Raw genomic sequence first — 20,867 nt, 5'->3', positions numbered from 1 at the left:
CAAATGCTGCTAACGTCTTTTATTATCTCTCCTAAAATCCAATTGCCGCTGTCCTTTAAGTTCCCCAATGTCCTCGGGGGCAAAAGCCCACTCTCTGGAGCACTTGTGCTGGACATGTTCCCTTTTGAACTTAGTAGAATAATCCTTCAAAGGATTCTGTGACCAAATACAAATGCATGCTGCTTCACATTCTTGTGAGAAAATTCTATACGGTATAATTTACCTCACATACTTCACCAGATGCTATGACTCACTAATATAGCACATCTCACCATTTGCTTCCTGTTACTTCTGATTGCCTGTCTTCACATGACGTAACACGATTAATAACCCCAAACTACTGTATGTTTACCATGAATTGATTAACGTGGACCCCGACTTAAAGGCCTACTGAAATGAGATGTTCTTATTCAAACGGGGATAGCAGGTCCATTCTATGTGTCATACTTCATCATTTCGCCATATTGCCATATTTTTGCTGAAAGGATTTAGTAGAGATCATCGACGATAAAGATCGCAAGTTTTGGTGCTGATAAAAAAGCCTCGCCTTTACCGGAAGTCGCAGACGATGACGTCACAAGGGTGAGGGCTCCTCACGTCCTCACATTGTTTTTAATGGGAGCCTCCAGCAGCAAGAGCTATTCGGACCGAGAAAACGACAATTTCCCCATTAATTTGAGCGACGATGAAAGATTTGTGGATGATAATATTGATAGCGAAGGACTAGAATTTAAAAAAAAAGATCAAAAGCGACGGCTCAGATGTAATTAGACACATTTACTAGGATAATTCTGGGAGATCCCTTATCTGCTTATTGCTTTAATAGTGTTTTAGTGAGATTGTAAAGACATACCTTGAGGTCAGATGGCCGCGGTGAACAGGCAGTGTCTCAGAGAGAAGTCGAGGAGCCAACTCACAGCTGCCTTTTAGACAGCTACTGCAGAAGGATGAATAATTCAATGATGTCTCCGGTAAGATATATATCGCAATTTTCCCATCTAAAAACATGCTGGTCGACGTAGAGAAACATGTTCGCTTGACCGCTCTGTGTTAAAAACAAAGAAACACCGGCTGTGTCTCGGTGCAAAAGGCAGCTGCAATCCCCCGCTTTCCACCAACAGCATTCTTCTTTGACGTCTCCATTATTAATTGAACAAATTGCAAAAGATTCAACAACACAGATGTCCAAATTACTGTGTAATTATGCGATGAAAAGCGACGACTTTTAGCCGTGTGTGGTGCTTAGTTAATATTTCCGTGACGTCACTCGCACGCGTCATCATTCCGTCAACAGGATACCTTGCGGGAAATTGAAAATTGCAATTTAGTAAACTAAAGCGGCCGTATTGGCATGTGTTGCAATGTTAATATTTCATCATTGATATATAAACTATCAGACTGCGTGGTCGCTAGTAGTGGCTTTCAGTAGGCCTTCAAACAAGTTGAAAAACTTATTGGGGTGTTACCAATTAGTGGTCAGTTGTACGGAATATGTACTGTACTGTGCAATCTACTAATAAAAGTGTCAACCAATCAAAAAGTTTCAAGGTAAGGATGCCTACATTTCATGATAGGAACAAAGACGCGTCTCTGAAAGTGTCAGTCAAGAGTGAGCATTATTTCAATAAGCAGAATCTCTTGTGTTTAGCTCGTGCAGGTGTACCTAGTCATGGGGCCACTGAGTGCTAAAGTTCTGTATCACAATGAGGATGATTATGTTGATATGAGTTCCCCGCCGGCATGGATTTGAGCAATTATTTTCTCATTTCCTTTTGTATCATTTTAAAATAGCAACACAGATGAAGACAAAACAGCTCTTTTCTCCTTCAAACTAAATAAGAGGAAATGAGAAAATGTCCTTGCCCGCAACGCCGTCAGGCCCCCCAACAATTTCGGTCAGTGCAAACTTTAAAAATGATACGCTTTGTTTTGCGAGGCAATTTCCCCTCAACTGGAAATAGATTAAATAAATATGGGCTACTGTAATAATTCCTTTTTAAAGATATCCCTGTATCAATTACTGAACTAGACAGAGCATGTTATTTTTACTGCAAACTTTGGTAACCGATTATAATCAGGTCAAGTATTTCCTCTAAGCCAGGTGTGTCAAACGTGAGGCCCGCGGGCCAAATCAGGCCCGCAATGTTATGATCCGATGCCCAGATCATACCATATTGTAGCTTTGTCCATTTTTATATCACATTATGTTGGTTGACTTCCTTATTTCCTGTTTTGCTCTGTCACCATGGGTGCATATTGTTTCCACCTGCTACTCTCGGTTTACGCACAGCTGTTACTCTTGATTACTGCCTTATTTAAGCCTGCCCCTTTTGGTCTTTCGGTCTAGGGTCCTAATTTGGCTTCATGCAACAAGTGACGACTGCTTTTCATGTTGATACTCGCTAGCTTTCGCGCTACGCCTTTGTGTTTTTCCTAGCTCTCATGCTAATTGTTTTGTTTTCCCTTTTTGTGCCCTTGTGCCAAATGTAGTGTGTCTGTTTGTTTCCCTAGCTCCCATGCTAGCTCCTTTTGTTTGCCTTTTCTGCTTAGCACCAGTGTTTCTGTTCCTAGCCTGTTTTAGTTTTAAATCAATCTTTATTGTCTTACCATTCGCTGTGTTCTTGCCCGATGCATCCACAGAAGAACAAATCAGGCAGCGCTATACCCAGCAAGTCTCACACGCAAACAGTTTTTTCCGGTCCCAGGGATAAGTTTGGTAGTTATAAAAATAAGCCAACATTTTTGAATGAAAGAAACTGCTGTTCTAAACGTGTCCACTAGAGCTTATAATAGCAATTATTTGTATCTTTTTAGAACATGCTACATATTAAAAAAAAACAAAACACATGTTAGTGCACCAGTCAAGGAAAATTATCAAGCTGCATAAATAACATCCTGTAATCTGATTTTGATATATTTTTTTTACCTTGATGGATTAAAAATCAACACTAATGAGTTGGCTGATGAATATTCTCACATAATGTATTCAGAAAGTAAAAGATAGAATACTATCAGCCGTAACATGTAAGTCTAAAAAAAAAATAACATTATGTATTGTATATTTTCAAAATATGCTTGTTCTATTTTTAAACAAAGAAAACTTTCTGAAGTTGTCTTTATTTTTAAGTTATCGTGCCGCGATTCAGAAAGTATAAATAACGACAAATAAAGATAGAATACTATCAACCACAACATGTAAGTGTAAAAAAAAACCCAACAACATTATGTTTGGGACATTTTCAGAATATGCTTGTTCTATTTTCAAACAAAGGAAACTTTCTGAAGTTGTCTTTATTTTTAAGTTATCTTGCTGTGATTTTACCTGTCCGGCCCACTTGGGAGTAGATTTTTCTCAATGTAGCCCCCGATCTAAAGTGAGTTTGACACCCCTGCTCTACTGCGATGAGGTGTTGACTTGTCCAGAGTGTACCCCACCTTCAGCCCGATTGTAGCTGAGATAGGCACCAGCGCCCCCTTCGACCCCAAAGGGAATAAGCAGTAGAAAATGGATGGATGGATGGATGGAGGGACCCCTGCTCTAGGCAGACAAGTAAAATATAGAACTCGTCTGCGAAGAAGTCATTATCGATCTCTCTCTGCACTGCAAAAAGTCAGTGTTCAAAAACAAGAAAAAAAACACAAAAATAAGGGGTATTTTATTTGAACTAAGCAAAATTATCTGCCAATTGAACAAGAAAATTCGGCTTGTCAAGACTTCCCAAAACAAGTAAAATTAGTTAACCTCAATGAACCCAAAGACGAGGCTCAATAAAGTACTTTCTATGCTATTAAATACATTTAAAATAAGTATATTCTCACTAATAACAAGTGCACTTTTCTGGGTAGAAAAAAAGACCTTTTTGCTCAATATGTTGAAAAATATTCTTAAATTAAGTAAGTGCTTGTGCCGTTATCTTGACATAATGATATGTGCTCCGCATCATGATTTCTTTTCATCCTTGAAGTAAGAAATTATTACTTTAAAAAAGTAGTTTTATACTTGTGAGCGTTGATGACAGCTTTGCAACAGTTGATATTCTAGTTTCAAGCATGTTTTACTCCAATTTAGGTCATCAAATCTCAGCAACAAGCTGTAATATCTTACTGAGATCATTTAGGACCAAAACCTTTAAAACAACTAAAAGACTTCAACATAAAATCTGCTTAGTGAGAAGAATTATCTTAATAGAGGGAAAATAAGCAATTATCACCCTTATTTGAGATATTTAATCTTGCTTGCAATGAACCCCAAAATACCTTAAAATAAGTATAATTGTTATGATCCGCTACCCGGATCATTCCATATTCTTGTTTTGTTCCAGTTGTGTATCACACTATGTTGTTTGACTTCCTCTGTTCCTGTTTGTTCGGTCACCATGGTTGCTTATTATTTTTCACCTGCCCCTTGCTTTCGACGCACACCTGTCTTTGCTGATTACTGCCTTATTTAAGCCTGCCCCTTTTGTTCATTCTTTCTCGGATCCTAATTATACTCGCTAGCTTTCGCACTACGCCTTGTTTTTCTTTAGCTCTCATGCTAGTAGTTTTTGTTTTGCCTTTTGTGCCAAGTGTAGTGTTTCCGTTTGTTTTCCTAGCTCCCATGCTAGCACTTTCGGTTTGCCTTTTCTGCCTATCACCCTTGTTTTTGTTCTTAGCCTGTTCTTAGAAAAATAAATCTTTATTTCTTACCTTACGCTGTGTTCTTGCCCGAACGCATCCACGAAGGAACGAATCACAATATTTTCACTAATAACCAGTGCACTTTTCCGGGTAGAAAAAAAAAGAGACCTTTTTGCTCATTCTTTCTCGGATCCTAATTATACTCGCTAGCTTTCGCGCTACGCCTTGTTTTTCTTTAGCTCTCATGCTAGTAGTTTTTGTTTTGCCTTTTGTGCCAAGTGCAGTGTTTCCGTTTGTTTCCCTAGCTCCCATGCTAGCACTTTCGGTTTGCCTTTTCTGCCTATCACCCTTGTTTTTGTTCTTAGCCTGTTCTTAGAAAAATAAATCTTTATTTCTTACCTTACGCTGTGTTCTTGCCCGAACGCATCCACGAAGGAACGAATCACAATATTTTCACTAATAACAAGTGCACTTTTCCGGGTAGAAAAAAAGAGACCTTTTTGCTCATTCTTTCTCGGATCCTAATTATACTCGCTAGCTTTCACGCTACGCCTTGTTTTTCTTTAGCTGTCATGCTAGTAGTTTTTTGTTTTGCCTTTTGTGCCAAGTGTAGTGTTTCTGTTTGTTTCCCTAGCTCCCATGCTAGCGCTTTCGGCTTGCCTTTTCCGCCTAGTACCGGTGTTTTTGTTCTTAGCCTGTTCTTAGTTAAATAAATCTTTATTTCTTACCTTACGCTGTGTTCTTGCCCGAACGCATCCACGAAGGAACGAATCACAATATTTTCACTAATAACAAGTGCACTTTTCCGGGTAGGGAAAAAAGAGACCTTTTTGCTCAATATGTTGAAAAATATTCTTAAATGCTAGTGCCATTATCTTGACATAATGATATGCGCTTGGCATCTTGATTTTTTTTTTTTTTATGCTTGAAGTAAAAAAAGTATTGCTTAAACATTTCAGTTATTGCAGTGTGTTCAGTTCACGACAACTGCTGGTTCAATGTTAGGCTCAGGTTTTAGCAGATGTTCGGTATTTTGTTATTTTGCTGAGCTCAAACAACAAAGCTGTGGATTGATTCACGCTGGTTTTTTGCCTTTTGATGGGTACTGGAAAAACTGGAAAATTTATCTCGAAAGTCCTTTAAAAAGTGCCTGAATTTGGCCGTGGAAAAGGTGTACGATCCCTGACATATCGACTCGTATTGTGAACAGTCTCCGGTGTGGAGAATTTCAGCGATTCATTAAGAGGGACAAGATGTGTCCATAAATCACAAGTCAGTGCTGTAACTGCTCAGTGAGCGAGTCATTTGTCTGGCCTTTCCTTTGGGAAATACCCGACTGACAACTTTTAAGAAAATGAATTACTTTTTAACTACATCGCACAGGCTATTAAGATTTTTTCCCCCCTTCCATTCGTCTTATCATTTAAATCTACCGTTCTTTAAACACTGTCGTGGTCATTGATGTTCAGCCTGTCTGGAAGTTCTTTATTTGATTTTGCACGAATGACGTCTGACACACTATGTTGCAAAAGTATTTGGCCACCTGCCTTGACTCACATATAAGCTAATCCTAACCTATAGGGTTCAATATGATGTGGGTCCACCTTTTGCAGCTATTACAGCTTCAACTCTTCTGGGAAGGCTGTCCACAAGGTTGCCGAGTCAACCATTTTTCACTCACTGATACCTCGAGAACGCCCGGCTCTCAGTCTCCGATCTAATTCATCCCAAAGGTGTTCTGTCGGCTTCAGGTCAGGACTCTGTGCAGGCCAGTCAAGTTCATCCAATTCAGACTCTGTCATCCATGTTTTTATGGACCTTGCTTTGGGCATTGGTGCACAGTCATGTTGGAAGAGGAAGGGGTCCGTTCCAAACTGTTCCCACAAGATTGGGAGCATGGCAATGTCCAAAAATGTTTTGGTATCCTGGAGCATTCGACGTTCTTTTCAACTGGAATTAAGGGGCCAAGTCCAACTCCTGAAAAACAACCCCACACCATAATCCGTCCTCCACCAAATTCCACACTCGGCACAATGCAGTCCGAAACGTACTTCCAAACCCAGACTCGTCCATCAGATTGCCAGATGGAAAAGTGTGATTCATCAATCCAGAGAAGGCGTCTCCACTGCTCTAGAGTCCAGTGGCGACGTGCTTTACAACACTGCATTCCACGCTTAGCATTAGACTTGGTGATGTATGGCTTAGACTCAGCTGCTCGGCCATGGAAACCCGTTCCATGAAGCTCTCTGCATACTGTACGTGGGCTAATCGGAAAGTCGGCGACCTCTTGGCACTTTTGGCATCATCTCAATTTACCGGTCTATCTACGTTCCCATCCTCACCTATGGTCATGAGCTTTGGGTCATGACCGAAAGGACAAGATCACGGGTACAAGCGGCCCAAATGAGTTTCCTCTGCCGGGTGGCGGGTCTCTCCCTTAGAGATAGGGTGAGAAGCTCTGCCATCCGGGAGGAACTCAAAGTAAAGCCGCTGATTGATTGAACATTGATTGATTGATTGAAGTCTGGGCCTCTCTGCTTAGGCTGCTTCCCCCGTGACCCGACCTAGGATAAGCAGAGGAAAATGGATGGTTGGAAGGATGGATCAAAAATGTTTAAATGGAATCAAAATATTTGTTGCTCTGATAGTTTTTCTAATTAAAGCACCAATTTCATAACCTGACTCTCGCCCTTACTTGCCAACCCTCCCGGATTTTCTGGGACACTACCGAAATTCAGCGCCTCTCCTGAGAACCTCCCGGGACACATTTTCTCCCGAAATTCAGGTGGAGCTGGAGGCCACGCCCCCTCCAGCTCCATGCGGACTTGAGTGAGAACTAACATAATAACATAATAGTGAGAGTCCAGTCCATAGTGGATCTAACATAATAGTGAGAGTCCAGTCCATAGTGGATCTAACATAATAGTGTGAGAGTCCAGTCCATAGTGGATCTAACATAATAGTGAGAGTCCAGTCCATAGTGGATCTAACATAATAGTGAGAGTCCAGTCCATAGTGGATCTAACATAATAGTGTGAGAGTCCAGTCCATAGTGGATCTAACATAATAGTGGGAGAGTCCAGTCCATAGTGGATCTAACATAATGGTGTGACAGTTCATTCTAAAATATGTCTAATATAATAGTTTGAGAGTCCAGTCCATAGTGGATCTAACATAATAGAGAGTCCAGTCCATAGTGGATCTAACATAATAGTGAGAGTCCAGCCCATAGTGGATCTAACATAATAGTGTGAGAGTCCAGTCCATAGTGGATCTAACATAATAGTGAGAGTCCAGTCCATAGTGGATCTAACATAGTAGTGAAAGTCCAGTCCATAGTGGATCTAACATAATAGTGAGAGTCCAGTCCATAGTGGATCTAACATAATAGTGTGAGAGTCCAGTCCATAGTGGATCTAACATAATAGAGAGTCCAGTCCATAGTGGATCTAACATAACAGAGAGTCCAGTCCATGGTGGATCTAACATAATAGTGAGAGTCCATAGTGGATCTAACATAATTGTGAGAGTCCAGTCCATAGTGGATCTAACATAATAGTGTGAGTCCAGTCCATAGTGGATCTAACAGAATAGTGAGAGTCCAGTCCATAGTGGATCTAACATAATAGTGAGAGTCCAGTCCATAGTGGATCTAACATAATAGAGAGTCCAGTCCATAGTGGATCTAACATAATAGCGAGAGTCCAGTCCATAGTGGATCTAACATAATAGCGAGAGTCCAGTCCATAGTGGATCTAACATAATAGAGAGTCCAGTCCATAGTGGATCTAACATAACAGAGAGTCCAGTCCATGGTGGATCTAACATAATAGTGAGAGTCCAGTCCATAGTGGATCTAACATAACAGAGAGTCCAGTCCATGGTGGATCTAACATAATAGTGAGAGTCCAGTCCATAGTGGATCTAACATAATAGCGAGAGTCCAGTCCATAGTGGATCTAACATAATAGCGAGAGTCCAGTCCATAGTGGATCTAACATAATAGCGAGAGTCCAGTCCATAGTGGATCTAACATAATAGAGAGTCCAGTCCATAGTGGATCTAACATAACAGAGAGTCCAGTCCATGGTGGATCTAACATAATAGTGAGAGTCCAGTCCATAGTGGATCTAACATAACAGAGAGTCCAGTCCATGGTGGATCTAACATAATAGTGAGAGTCCAGTCCATAGTGGATCTAACATAATAGAGAGTCCAGTCCATAGTGGATCTAACATAATAGAGAGTCCAGTCCATAGTGGATCTAACATAATAGTGAGAGTCCAGTCCATAGTGGATCTAACATAACAGAGAGTCCAGTCCATAGTGGATCTAACATAACAGAGTCCAGTCCATGGTGGGGCCCGCTGATCTGGCGAGAGTCAGGTTACCAATGTCATTGATTATAATAAAACACTCAATTATTACATTTTATTTACATAAAAAAGTGCAGCAGCCAATCATTACAAAATGTGATTATTACATTATTAAATTACAATTATTACATTATTACATTAAAATTATTACATTATTACATTACAATCTGAAAAATGCATGCTTACAATTCATGTCCAGCAAGAAGCGGCGTGACAGTTCTTGGCCTCCGCCACAAACATCACACCCCATTTCTGTGGCGGGTGTTGTTGATATTTCATAAAGTGTCCTCACGAGCTCTTTCAAGCACATTCTTTCAACAACTGCCCTTTTTTTTTTTTAAACGCTCTTTACTCTCCTCCCCCTCTTCTTGACAATTGAACATCAATCTCACCGTTTACTTTAATTTTATTTCTCACTCCATTAGTTTCGGGACATAGAGCAGCGCAGTGAGAAGAAGAAAGGCAACAGACGTGGGGGGGAGAGGACAAAAATAAAAAAATAAAGTTTGGTTCCTTGGAGACAGAAAATGTAATTTCACAGTCAACTTGCTGTGATGTATTATTGCACAACAATGGCTGTGGGCCGACATGAACGCTGTTTGGCACCTGGATGGCGCTCTGAGAACATCAGTGATGGCTCTCTGGGGGAGGTTCCTGCTGTGCGTGTCTGCAGAAAAAAGAGCGGGAACAAAGGCTTTGGCCGCGTCCCGCCGCTTGGAGGTGATGTCTGCGGAGCACGGAGGTCACGACCCGAAGCATGTGGGATAATTATTTATAGCAAAATCTTCTTTTGGAGGGACATTTGCAGTCTGGGACTATTTGCCAGGGGTAGGCGGTATGACAGCAGGTGTCTCTTACTGCCAAACGACTCACCCGAGTGTAAAGCTCATTTATTCCAGTAGCTGCGCTCCCCCGTTGTTCCGACTTCACCATTACACACGCTGTTATCCTGGAACATGCTAAATCCTGGCGCGAGTCATTGGCTGCCAAGGAAACCTCGACTAGAAATTAAAGCTGACCTAGGAGTTCAAAGAACTGCAAACAACAGCAACTGACGACTTCTCGGGGATCGAAAAGGCATTCCTTTTATCATCCTCTGGGCCCAGTTTTTCAAAGATAATCTGATTGTCATTTTGAATTAAAAAAAAATTTTTTGGCGAAATTCGATTACCGTATTTTTCGGACTACAAGTCGCAGTTTTTTTCATAGTTTGTGCGACTTATACTCAGGAGCGACTTATGTGTGAAATTATTAACACATAAAATATCCATCCATCCATTTTCTACCGCTTATTCCCTTTCGGGGTCGCGGGGGGCGCTGGCGCCTATCTCAGCTACAATCGGGCGGAAGGCGGGGTACACCCTGGACAAGTCACCCCCTCATCGCAGGGCCAACACAGATAGACAGACAACATTCACACACTAGGGCCAATTTAGTGTTGCCAATCAACCTATCCCCAGGTGCATGTCTTTGGAAGTGGGAGGAAGCCGGAGTACCCGGAGGGAACCCACGCAGTCACGGGGAGAACATGCAAACTCCACACAGAAAGATCCCGAGCCTGGATTTGAACCCAGGACTGCAGGACCTTCGTATTGTGAGGCAGACGCACTAACCCCTCTCCCACCGTGAAGCCCACATAAAATATCAAATAATATTATTTATCTCATTCACGTAAGAGACTAGACCAGGGGTAGGGAACCTATGGTTCTAGAGCCAGATGGCGCTCTTTTGATGACTGCATCTGGTTCTCAGATAAATCTTAGCTGACATTGCTTAAAGGGGAACATTATCACAATTTCAAAAAGGTTAAAAACAATAAAAATCAGTTCCCAGTAGCTTGTTATATTTTTTGAAGTTTTTTTTCAAAATTTTACCGGTCTCGGAATATCCCTAAATAAAGCTTTAAAGTGCTCGATTTTCGCTATTTGCGATTCGACTATCCATTTCCCTGTGACGTCACACAGTGCTGCCAATGTAAACAAACAATGGGAATACCACAGCAAGATATAGCGACATTAGCTCGGATTCAAACTCGGATTTCAGCGATTCAACAGATTACGCATGTATTGAAACGGATGGTTGGAGTATGAAAATATTGAAGAAGAAACTGAAGCTATTGAGCGAATTCATAGCCATAGCATGGCCGAATAGCTGCGTTAGCATCGCCGGTAAAATGTGCGGACCAAACGATCAGGACTTTCGCATCTTTTGACACTGGAGCAACTTAAATCCGTCGATTGGTAAGTGTTTGTTTCGCATTAAATGTGGGTGGAAGGAAACGTAATATAGTTGCAAATGCATCTACAGGTTATCCATACATCTCTGTGCCATGTCTGCTTTAGCACCGCCGGTAAATAGCATGTTAGCATCGATTAGCGTAGCATGTTAGCATCGATTAGCTGGCAGTCAACATCAATAAAACTCACCTTTGTGATTTCGATGACTATAGTTGCAAATGCATCTGCAGGTTATCCATACATCTCTGTGCCATGTCTGCTTTAGCACCGCCGGTAAATAGCATGTTAGCATCGATTAGCGTAGCATCTTAGCATCGATTAGCTGGCAGTCAACATCAATAAAACTCACCTTTGTGATTTCGTTGACTATCGTTGCAAATGCATTTGCAGGTTATCCATACATCTCTGTGCCATGTCTGTCTTGGCACCGCCGGTAAATAGCATGTTAGCATCGATTAGCGTAGCATGTTAGCATCGATTAGCGTAGCATGTTAGCATCGATTAGCTGGCAGTCAACATCAACAAAACTCACCTTTGTGATTTCGATGACTATCGTTGCAAATGCATCTGCAGGTTATCCATACATCTCTGTGCCATGTCTGCTTTAGCACCGCCGGTAAATAGCATGTTAGCCATGAATTGATTAACGTGGACCCTGACTTAAACAAGTTGAAAAACGTATTGGGGTGTTACCATTTAGTGGTCAATTGTACGGAATATGTACTGTACTGTGCAATCTACTAATAAAAGTATCAATCAATCAATCAAGCATGTTAGCATCGATTAGCGTAGCATGTTAGCATCGATTAGCTGGCAGTCAACATCAACAAAACTCACCTTTGTGATTTCGTTGACTATCGTTGCAAATGCATCTGCAGGTTATCCATACATCTCTGTGCCATGTCTGCTTTAGCACCGCCGGTAAATAGCATGTTAGCATCGATTAGCGTAGCATGTTAGCATCGATTAGCTGGCAGTCAACATCAATAAAACTCACCTTTGTGATTTTGTTGACTATCGTTGCAAATGCATCTGCAGGTTATCCATACATCTCTGTGCCATGTCTGTCTTGGCACCGCCGGTAAATAGCATGTTAGCATCGATTAGCGTAGCATGTTAGCATCGATTAGCGTAGCATGTTAGCATCGATTAGCTGGCAGTCAACATCAATAAAACTCACCTTTGTGATTTCGATGACTATCGTTGCAAATGCATCTGCAGGTTATCCATACATCTCTGTGCCATGTCTGCTTTAGCACCGCCGGTAAATAGCAGCCATGAATTGATTAACGTGGACCCTGACTTAAACAAGTTGAAAAACTTATTCGGGTGTTACCATTTAGTGGTCAATTGTACGGAATATGTACTGTACTGTGCAAACTACTAATAAAAGAATCAATCAATCAAGCATGTTAGCATCGATTAGCGTAGCATGTTAGCATCGATTAGCTGGCAGTCAACATCAACAAAACTCACCTTTGTGATTTCGTTGACTATCGTTGCAAATGCATCTGCAGGTTATCCATACATCTCTGTGCCATGTCTGCTTTAGCACCTCTGGTAAATAGCATGTTAGCATCGATTAGCGTAGCATGTTAGCGTCGATTAGCTGGCAGTCAACATCAACAAAACTCACCTTTGTGATTTCGTTGACTTAATGGTTGCAAATGCATCTGCAGGTTATCCATACATCTCTGTGCCATGTCTGTCTTAGCATCGCCGGTAAAATGTGGAGACACTACGGTACATTCAATGGGGGTCTGGCGGCAGACACTTTGGCATCTTGGGGCCTGTGGTGCAACTTGAATCCCTCCCTGTTAGTGTTGTTACACCCTCCGACAACACACCCACGAGGCATGATGTCTCCAAGGTTCCAAAAAATAGTCGAAAAAACGGAAAATAACAGAGCTGAGACCCGGTGTTTGTAATGTGTTGAAAATGAAAATGGTGGCTTTGTTACCTCGGCGACGTCACATTCTGACGTCATCGCCTCCAGCGCATTAAACAGAAAGGCGTTTAATTCGCCAAAATTCACCCATTTAGAGTTCGGAAATCGGTTAAAAAAATAGATGGTCTTTTTTCTGCACCATCAAGGTATATATTGACGCTTACATAGGTCTGCTGATAATGTTCCCCTTTAACATGATAAGTAATTAATATTTCTGCTGGCAATCACAGTGTTAAAAATAACGTTGAAATTATAAAACACTCTCATGCATTTTAATCCAACCCTCCGTTTTCTATCGCACCCGTTCAAGATGTCGCATTAATGGAAAGAAGTATTATATTTATTATTGGTTAACTTTTAGAATAACAATGTTATTAAAAAGAATAAGATACTTATTATACTCTTAAAATGTTGGTCTTACTTAAAAATGCACGCATCTCACTGTATTCAGTGTTAAAAAATATTATATGGCTGTCATGGAAATACATTTTGAAATATTTGGATTTCATGGCTCTCTCAGCCAAAAAGGTTCCCGACCCCTGGACTAGACGAATAGGATTTCATGGGATTTATGGATTAGGAGTGACAGATTGTTTGGTAAAGGTATAGCATGTTCTATATGTTATAGCAGCGGTCGGGAACCTTTTTGGCTGAGAGAGCCATGAAAGCCAAATATTTTAAAATGTATTTCCTTGAGAGGCGTATAATATTTTTAACACCGAATGCAACTGTCAGGTTCAAACACTGATGGCATCTATTAAACAGAACAAGAAGCAAGGAATTAAACAGAGACTGGATTCAATTCAGCTCAAATGAGGACAAACGTGTAGACCTGTACCTTGTCCAGTGTCATCCCACGCTCTGACTAGAGAATTCTACGCCTCCTCTTTTATTTGGACTTTCCCTAATTACAACAACTTAATGCGTGCATTTCTTATTCTTTTTAATAACATTGTTATTCTGAAAGTAACCAATAATAAATAAAATACTTTTGACCATTAATGCGACTTCTTGAACAGGTGGGATAGAAACGGATGGATGGATTAAAATGCATGAGAGTGTTTTATATTTTGAACGTTATTTTTAACACTGTGAACACCAGCGGAATTATTAATTACTTATCGTGTTAAGCAACGTCAGCTAAGATTTATCTGAGAACCAGATGCAGTCATCCAGTCTAGAGCCATAGGTTCCCTACCCCTATGTTCTAGTTATTTGAATGACTCTTACCATAATATGTTAGGTTAACATAGCAGTTGCTTATTTATGCCTCATATAACCTACACTTATTCAACCTGTTCACTATTCTTTATTTATTTTAAAATTGCTTTTCAAATGTCTATTCTTGGTGTTAGGTTTTATCCAATAAATTTCGCCCAAAAATGCGACTTATACTCCAGTGCGACTTACATATATTTTTTTCCTTCTTTATTATGTAATTTCCGCAGGTGCAACTTATACTCCGAAAAATACGGTACATCACATAATCCAATGTTGGTTTTAACCTAATAATTTTTCAACTGATTTTTGAACCGTACAGTTGGAAATGATACACTACCTAACACTAGAGACTAGTAAGGTAGAAATAATATAATCCTCTTAAAAGCTGCCAAAATCAAACAAAATGTATTCATTTCTAACCCTGATTGGAAACCTAATATTTACAGACACTTCCAAAAAACCTCGTCCAAATATAGTTTCCGACAACGGCATCCCTGTGTTTTCTAAAGTTTAAAAGTTGAAATTTAAAGTTAGAATTTGAAACACGTGGAATGTATATATTTTTTTGTTTTTCAACAACTGGGCCTTGGAGACGCATCTCATATTTGTCAGTTTCTCAAAGTTTGCTGTTCTTCTGAAACTGGGACACCAAACCCACAACTTGATCTGACGCCGTGATGACCTTATTCTGCAGGTAGAGGGCACTGTTTTTGGAGGTCTCGTTCAAGAAGTAGCGATAGTTCACCATAATGCCGCAAGAGTTAGCCACGCCTTTCGGGCTGGTGTCAGCGTGCCAGTTGATCCTCCACATGGTGGCGCCGTTCTGCAAGTGGAAATTGGCCACCGGGTTCAGCGCGTAGCCCCGCCGTTTCTCGCCGTAGAGATACCAGGCGCAGAGCCGCATTAGGACAGGCTCCAGGACACGGGAGAGACGTTCCGAACGCATCCATTCGCTGGTGGCGATCAGCTTGCGAAGGGCGTCCATGGTGCCGATGTCAGTGGCTTGCTCCACTTCCCGCCACTCCTGCTCGGATAGGAGGTCCAGGCCGCGGCCTTCCTTCCTGTATTGGCTGAGGAAGCCTTGGAGCCAGGAGGAGAAACCTGGGATGGGCGAGAGGCTGGAGAACTGCGCCATGTGGGGGAATTCGCTCTACAAGGAGAAAGGAGAAGGAAAAATACATCAACTAGTTTACTCCAAAGACCAAAGTGGTGTTGCATCAACATGTGGTGATAGTTCCAGCGCAAACAAGAGAACAAAATGTTTTTTCCATGTGCTGCTTCATGATCCTGCTGATGAAAATGGATGACTCCTCGTCCAAAGTACTCTCAGCTTCCTATTTTCCACTCCACCCTAGGGCTGGCGGGCGGTGTCTCTGTGCGATATAGAAAATGACTAATATCGTGATATTGGAGTATATGTTCTCACGCAGTTGCTTTTAGCTGCTGGCATTACACTACAGGCTCTTCTCACTCTTGGTTGTCTCTCCCCACAGACAGCAAGCACACCTTCAAGTTAAAGTTCAAGTACCACTGATTGTCACACACACACTAGATGTGGCGAAATTATTCTCTGCATTTGACCCATCACCCTTGATCGCCCCCTGGGGGGTGAGGGGAGCAGTGGAATCATTTATGGTGATTTAACCCCCAATTCCAACCCTTAATGCTGAGTGCCAAGCAGGGAGGTAATGGCTCCCATTCTTATAGTCTTTGGTATGACTCGGGATTTGAACTCACAACCTACCGATCTCAGGGCGAACACTCTAAACCAGGGGTAGGGAACCTATGGCTCTAGAGCAGGGGTGCCCATTACGTCGATCGCGAGCTACCAGTCGACCGCGGGGGGTGTGTCAGTCGATCTCCAGCCAGGCTTTTAAAAAAAATAGACCTAAAAATGAGTGATCATCAATCTTCACCAAGACGTCACTTAAATGACATTCACGGTACCGGAGGGTCTTGTGAGATGACGCTGGCTGCTGCAAGATCATTATTATGAAAATATGACCGAGAGGAAGGCGAGAAACACTTTTTATTTCAACAGACTCTCGCGCCGTACCTTCCGTCAAAACTCTAAAGGCCGACTGCACATTTCCTATCTTCACAATAAAAGCCCTGCTTCATGCTGCCTGCGCTAACTAAATACAGAGTCTCGGAAAACTGGCGTGCACAAGTGATCCCTCAGAAAGCTGGCGTGCACATCACTTGTGCACGGCAGCTTTCCGAGACTCTTATTTTGTTAGCGCAGGCAGCATGAAGCAGGGCTTTTATTGTGAAGATAGGAAATGTGCAGTCGGCCTTTAGAGTTTTGACGGAAGGGACGGCGCGAAAGTCTGTTGAAATAAAAAGTGTTTCTCGCCTTCCTCTCTGTCATTTTTTCATAATAATGAACTGGCAGCAGCCAGCGTCATCTCACAAGACCCTCGGGTGCCGTGAATGTCAATCAAGCAAGCTACGGAATTTGCCGCCAATGTTTTTCTTGTAAAGTGTATGGAAGCTGGATGAATTAGATGCCAAAAACCAACCACTTTCATGTGGTATTGTACAGAAAGGACAACTTTTTTTCTCCTCCATTTGAAAATGTGGGCGTTATCATCATTACTGTCTGATTCCAATCAATGCAAGTCATCAGAATCAGGTAATACACCAACTTATATTCTTGTCTTCGTGAAAGAAAGACATCTATATGTGTTACACATGCTTGTATTATCATTAAACACATTTAACTTGTTTACAAAAATGTCTCTTTCATAAATAAATAAATATAAATGATATATATAAATGAGGTAGATCCCCTCGAGTTGGTCAATTGAAAAGTAGCTCGCCTGCAGAAAAAGTGTGGGCACCCCTGCTCTAGAGCCAGATGTGGCTCTTTTGATGACTGCATCTGGCTCTCAAATACATCTGAGCTGACATTGCTTAACACGATAAGTAATGAATAATTCAGCCAGTAATCGATGTTAAAAATAACGTTCAACATATAAAACATTCTTATGCATTTTAATCCATCCATCCGGTATCCAACCGCACCTGTTCAATAAGTCTAATCAATGGTAAGAAGTCCATCCATCTATTCTCTACCGCTTGTCCCTTTTGGGGTTGCGGGGGTTGCTGGAGCCTACCTCAGCTGCATTTGGGCAGAAGGCGGTGTACACCCTGGACAAGTCGCCACCTCATCACAGGGCCAACACAGATAGACAGACAACATTCACACTCACATTCACACACTAGGGACCATTTAGTGTTGCCAAAGAAGTATTTGATTTATTATTGGTTAGCTTCAGAATAAAAATGATACAAAATATAAGACTTATACTCTAAAAATGTAGGTCTTACTTTAAAAATGCATGCATTTAGTTGTATTCAGTGTTAAAACTTATGATACGGCTCTCACGGTAATACACTTTAAAACATTTGGCTTTCATGGCTCTCTCAGCCAAAAAGGTTCCCGACCCCTGCTCTAACCACTAGGCCACTGAGTAGGTGGCACCTTCTTACATACAGTGGAGCCAAAAAGTATTTAGTCAGCCAGCGATTGTGCAAGTTCTCCCACTTCAAATGATGACAGAGGTCTGTCATTTTCATCATAGGTACACTTCAACTGGGAGAGACAGAATGTGGAAAAAAAATCCAGGAATTCACTTTGTCGGAATTTTAAAGAATATATTTGTAAATTATGGTGGAAAATAAGTATTTGTTCAACCATTCAAAGCTCTCACTGATGGAAGGAGGTTTTGGCTCCAAATCTCAGGATACATGGCCCCATTCATTCTTTCCTTAACACGGATCAATCGTCCTGTCCCCTTAGCAGAAAAACAGCCCCAAAGCATGATGTTTCCACCCCCATGCTTCACAGTAGGTATGGTGTTCTTGGGATGCAACTCAGTTTCTTCTTCCTCCAAACACGACGAGTTGAGTTTATACCAAAATGGATACATGGATGATACAGCAGAGGATTGGGAGAATGTCATGTGGTCAGATGAAACCAAAATAGAACTCGTCGTGTTTGGAGGAAGAAGAACACAGGTCTGCCAACTCCAAAGGTATGCGCCGCTTCCTCTTGTCGTTTTCTGCTGCATATTTCACTACATCCAGCTTGTAATCTGCAGTACATGATTTCCTTTTCGGTCCAATTTTAGTTCAGCCCTTCTCAGTTTTTATAAGTTACCGCCAACGATGAAATGATCCACTTTAATAGCTACGGCAGTAGCATATAGCATATAGCAGTTAGCATTCCATGACCCACAATGCACTTCTGCCATGACCCTCTCCGGCCAAATTCTTATTGGTTGACGTGTGTGTGACAATTGCTGACATTTTCTTTGTCTCTTCCGCGAATGAGATAAATAATGTTATTTGATATTTTACGGTAATGTGTTAATAATTTCACACATAAGTCGCTCCGGAGTATATGTCGCACCCCCGGTCAAACTATGAAAAAACTGCGACTTATAGTCGGAAAAATACGGTACTTGGATTTGTGCGTGCGTACATCTGAATTTTTACTTGCAAAAGCGTCTTCTGGGTTTGAGTCGGAAAGCCTCTCAACTCTCCTATGTTCTATAGCAGGCCTGGGCAAATATTTTGAGACCATGCATCCATCCATTTTCTACCGCTTGTCCCGTTCAGGGTCGCAGGGGGTTGCTGTGTTGCATTAAAACTAGATTTTGACCCACTTCTATGGTGGAAAAACAATAAGCCCATATATCCTCTTACTGCAAAGTTAGCCAGGCTAGGGTGGGGGTGTTGATGAACGTGGACCCCGACTGAAACAAGTTGAAAAACTTATTGGGGTGTTTGCATTCAGTGGTCAATTGTACGGAATATGTACTGTACTGTGCAATCTACTAGTAAGTCTCAATCAATCAATCAATCAATCAAAAAAAGTACTTTATATGTAGAAAGGTTTTGTTAAGAAACCATTCTGAGCCTTATCTTATTTAGTTTTTATTTTACATATGTTGACCACATTAACCTTGGCAATGAACCCTGTGTGTACATGTATGTTATGCCATTGTTTACAAATTTGGTAAATAAATAACCAAAAAATGTATATTTTGTTGTTTTCTTATTGCACCGAAAATGAACCGGACCGTGACCTCTAAGCCGAGGTACGTACCGAACCGAAATTTTTGTATACCGTTACACCCATAGTAACTACGAGTATATCATGCAAAAGTGCAGATTCCAACCATTGAAATACTTTGTATAGTTCAAGACATACGGTCATTTGAAAAGATCCCTGAACATCATATGGCAGCTACTGTTTCCATCTGAAAGATCTAAACAAAAATATTTGGGAATGTCTGGTGGGCCAGATTGAAAAGCTCAACGGGCCGCGTGTGGCCCCCGGGCATTCATTTGCCCAGTCCTGTTCTATAGGGTGGTGCAAGCTCCTCCCCTCACTTTAAATCCTGGCTCTGACCTTTATGTATTTTTATCTATTTATCTATGTTCTTATGTTTTATGTGTTATGAATTTGCACTAAATTAGTTTTTGCATACAATTTCGTTGTACAATGACAATAAAGATATATTCTATTCTATTCTTCTATTCTCTATTTCTTTTCCTCGCTATTTTTTTTTTTCATTATCAATCTGGAGTGCACTTCTCCTCTCTTTGACTTCACCACAGCTAAAGCGCTATCACACAGTCTCTGTCATCAACTGTGCAGCACCAAGGGTGGAGCAACACACTGCAAAAAGTCAATTCTAAGTAAGATGAAATATCTCAAATAAGGGTGATATTTGCTTATTTTCTGTCTGATAAGATCATTCTTTTACTTTACTAGAGTGTTTTACTTGTTTTAAGGGTTTTGGTCCTAAATGATCTCAATAAGATATTACAGCTTGTTGCTGAGATTTGATGACCTATATTGAGTAAAACATGCTTGAAACTATTTTTGTCCAAATTTCCAAAACATACTCAGCAAAGGTGCACAGGAAGGCGTCAAAAGTCCCAATTTTGTCCAAAATACCTGCCAGGGTTCCAGTCCCACGAGTCCCGCCGCCTGCTGCACAAGTCCCGGGATGCGAAAAATGTCCAAAACGCACCCGGCAAAGTCCGACGGGAAGTGGGGGTAAAAAAGTGGGCAAAGTCCCAAAAATGTTCAAAATACCTACCCTGGTTCGAGTCCCACAAGTCCCCGCGCCGGCAGCGCAAGTCCCGGGATGCCCAAAATGTCCATAACACACCCAGCCAAGGCCCACGGGGATGGGGGATAAAAGTTGGAAAAGTCGGCAAAAGTCCCAAAAATTTTCAAAATACCTACCCAGGTTTGAGTCCCACATGGATTTTTGAACATTTTACCAAATGTTCTCACTTTTTTTCCCCGCCTTCCCGTGGGACTTTGCTGGGTGCGTTTTGGACACTTTGGGCATCTTGACCGGTGGCAGGACCTGTGGGACTCGAACCTGGGTAGGTATTTTAAACATGTTTGGGACTTTTGTTGACTTTTCCAACTTATAC

At 41.3% G+C, this 20,867-nt stretch overlaps 1 protein-coding gene across 1 annotated transcript in view; it reads right to left on the bottom strand.

The window, feature by feature from the left end:
• Positions 1-9,037: 9,037 nt before the first annotated feature.
• The window catches only part of mlycd (malonyl-CoA decarboxylase), a 38,749-nt gene continuing 26,919 nt past the window's right edge, over positions 9,038-20,867 (bottom strand). The window contains exon 5 of the mRNA XM_061917990.1: positions 9,038-15,552. Within this exon, the coding sequence (XP_061773974.1) occupies positions 15,019-15,552 (534 nt within the window). The 3' untranslated portion in view covers positions 9,038-15,018. The remainder of the gene's footprint in view (positions 15,553-20,867) is intronic.

Source organism: Nerophis ophidion, linkage group LG12, assembly GCF_033978795.1.
Source record: "Nerophis ophidion isolate RoL-2023_Sa linkage group LG12, RoL_Noph_v1.0, whole genome shotgun sequence".
Lineage (NCBI taxonomy): Eukaryota > Metazoa > Chordata > Actinopteri > Syngnathiformes > Syngnathidae > Nerophis > Nerophis ophidion.
The sequence above is the reverse complement of the archived record's forward strand: the minus strand, read 5'-3'. Positions and strand labels throughout refer to the sequence as shown.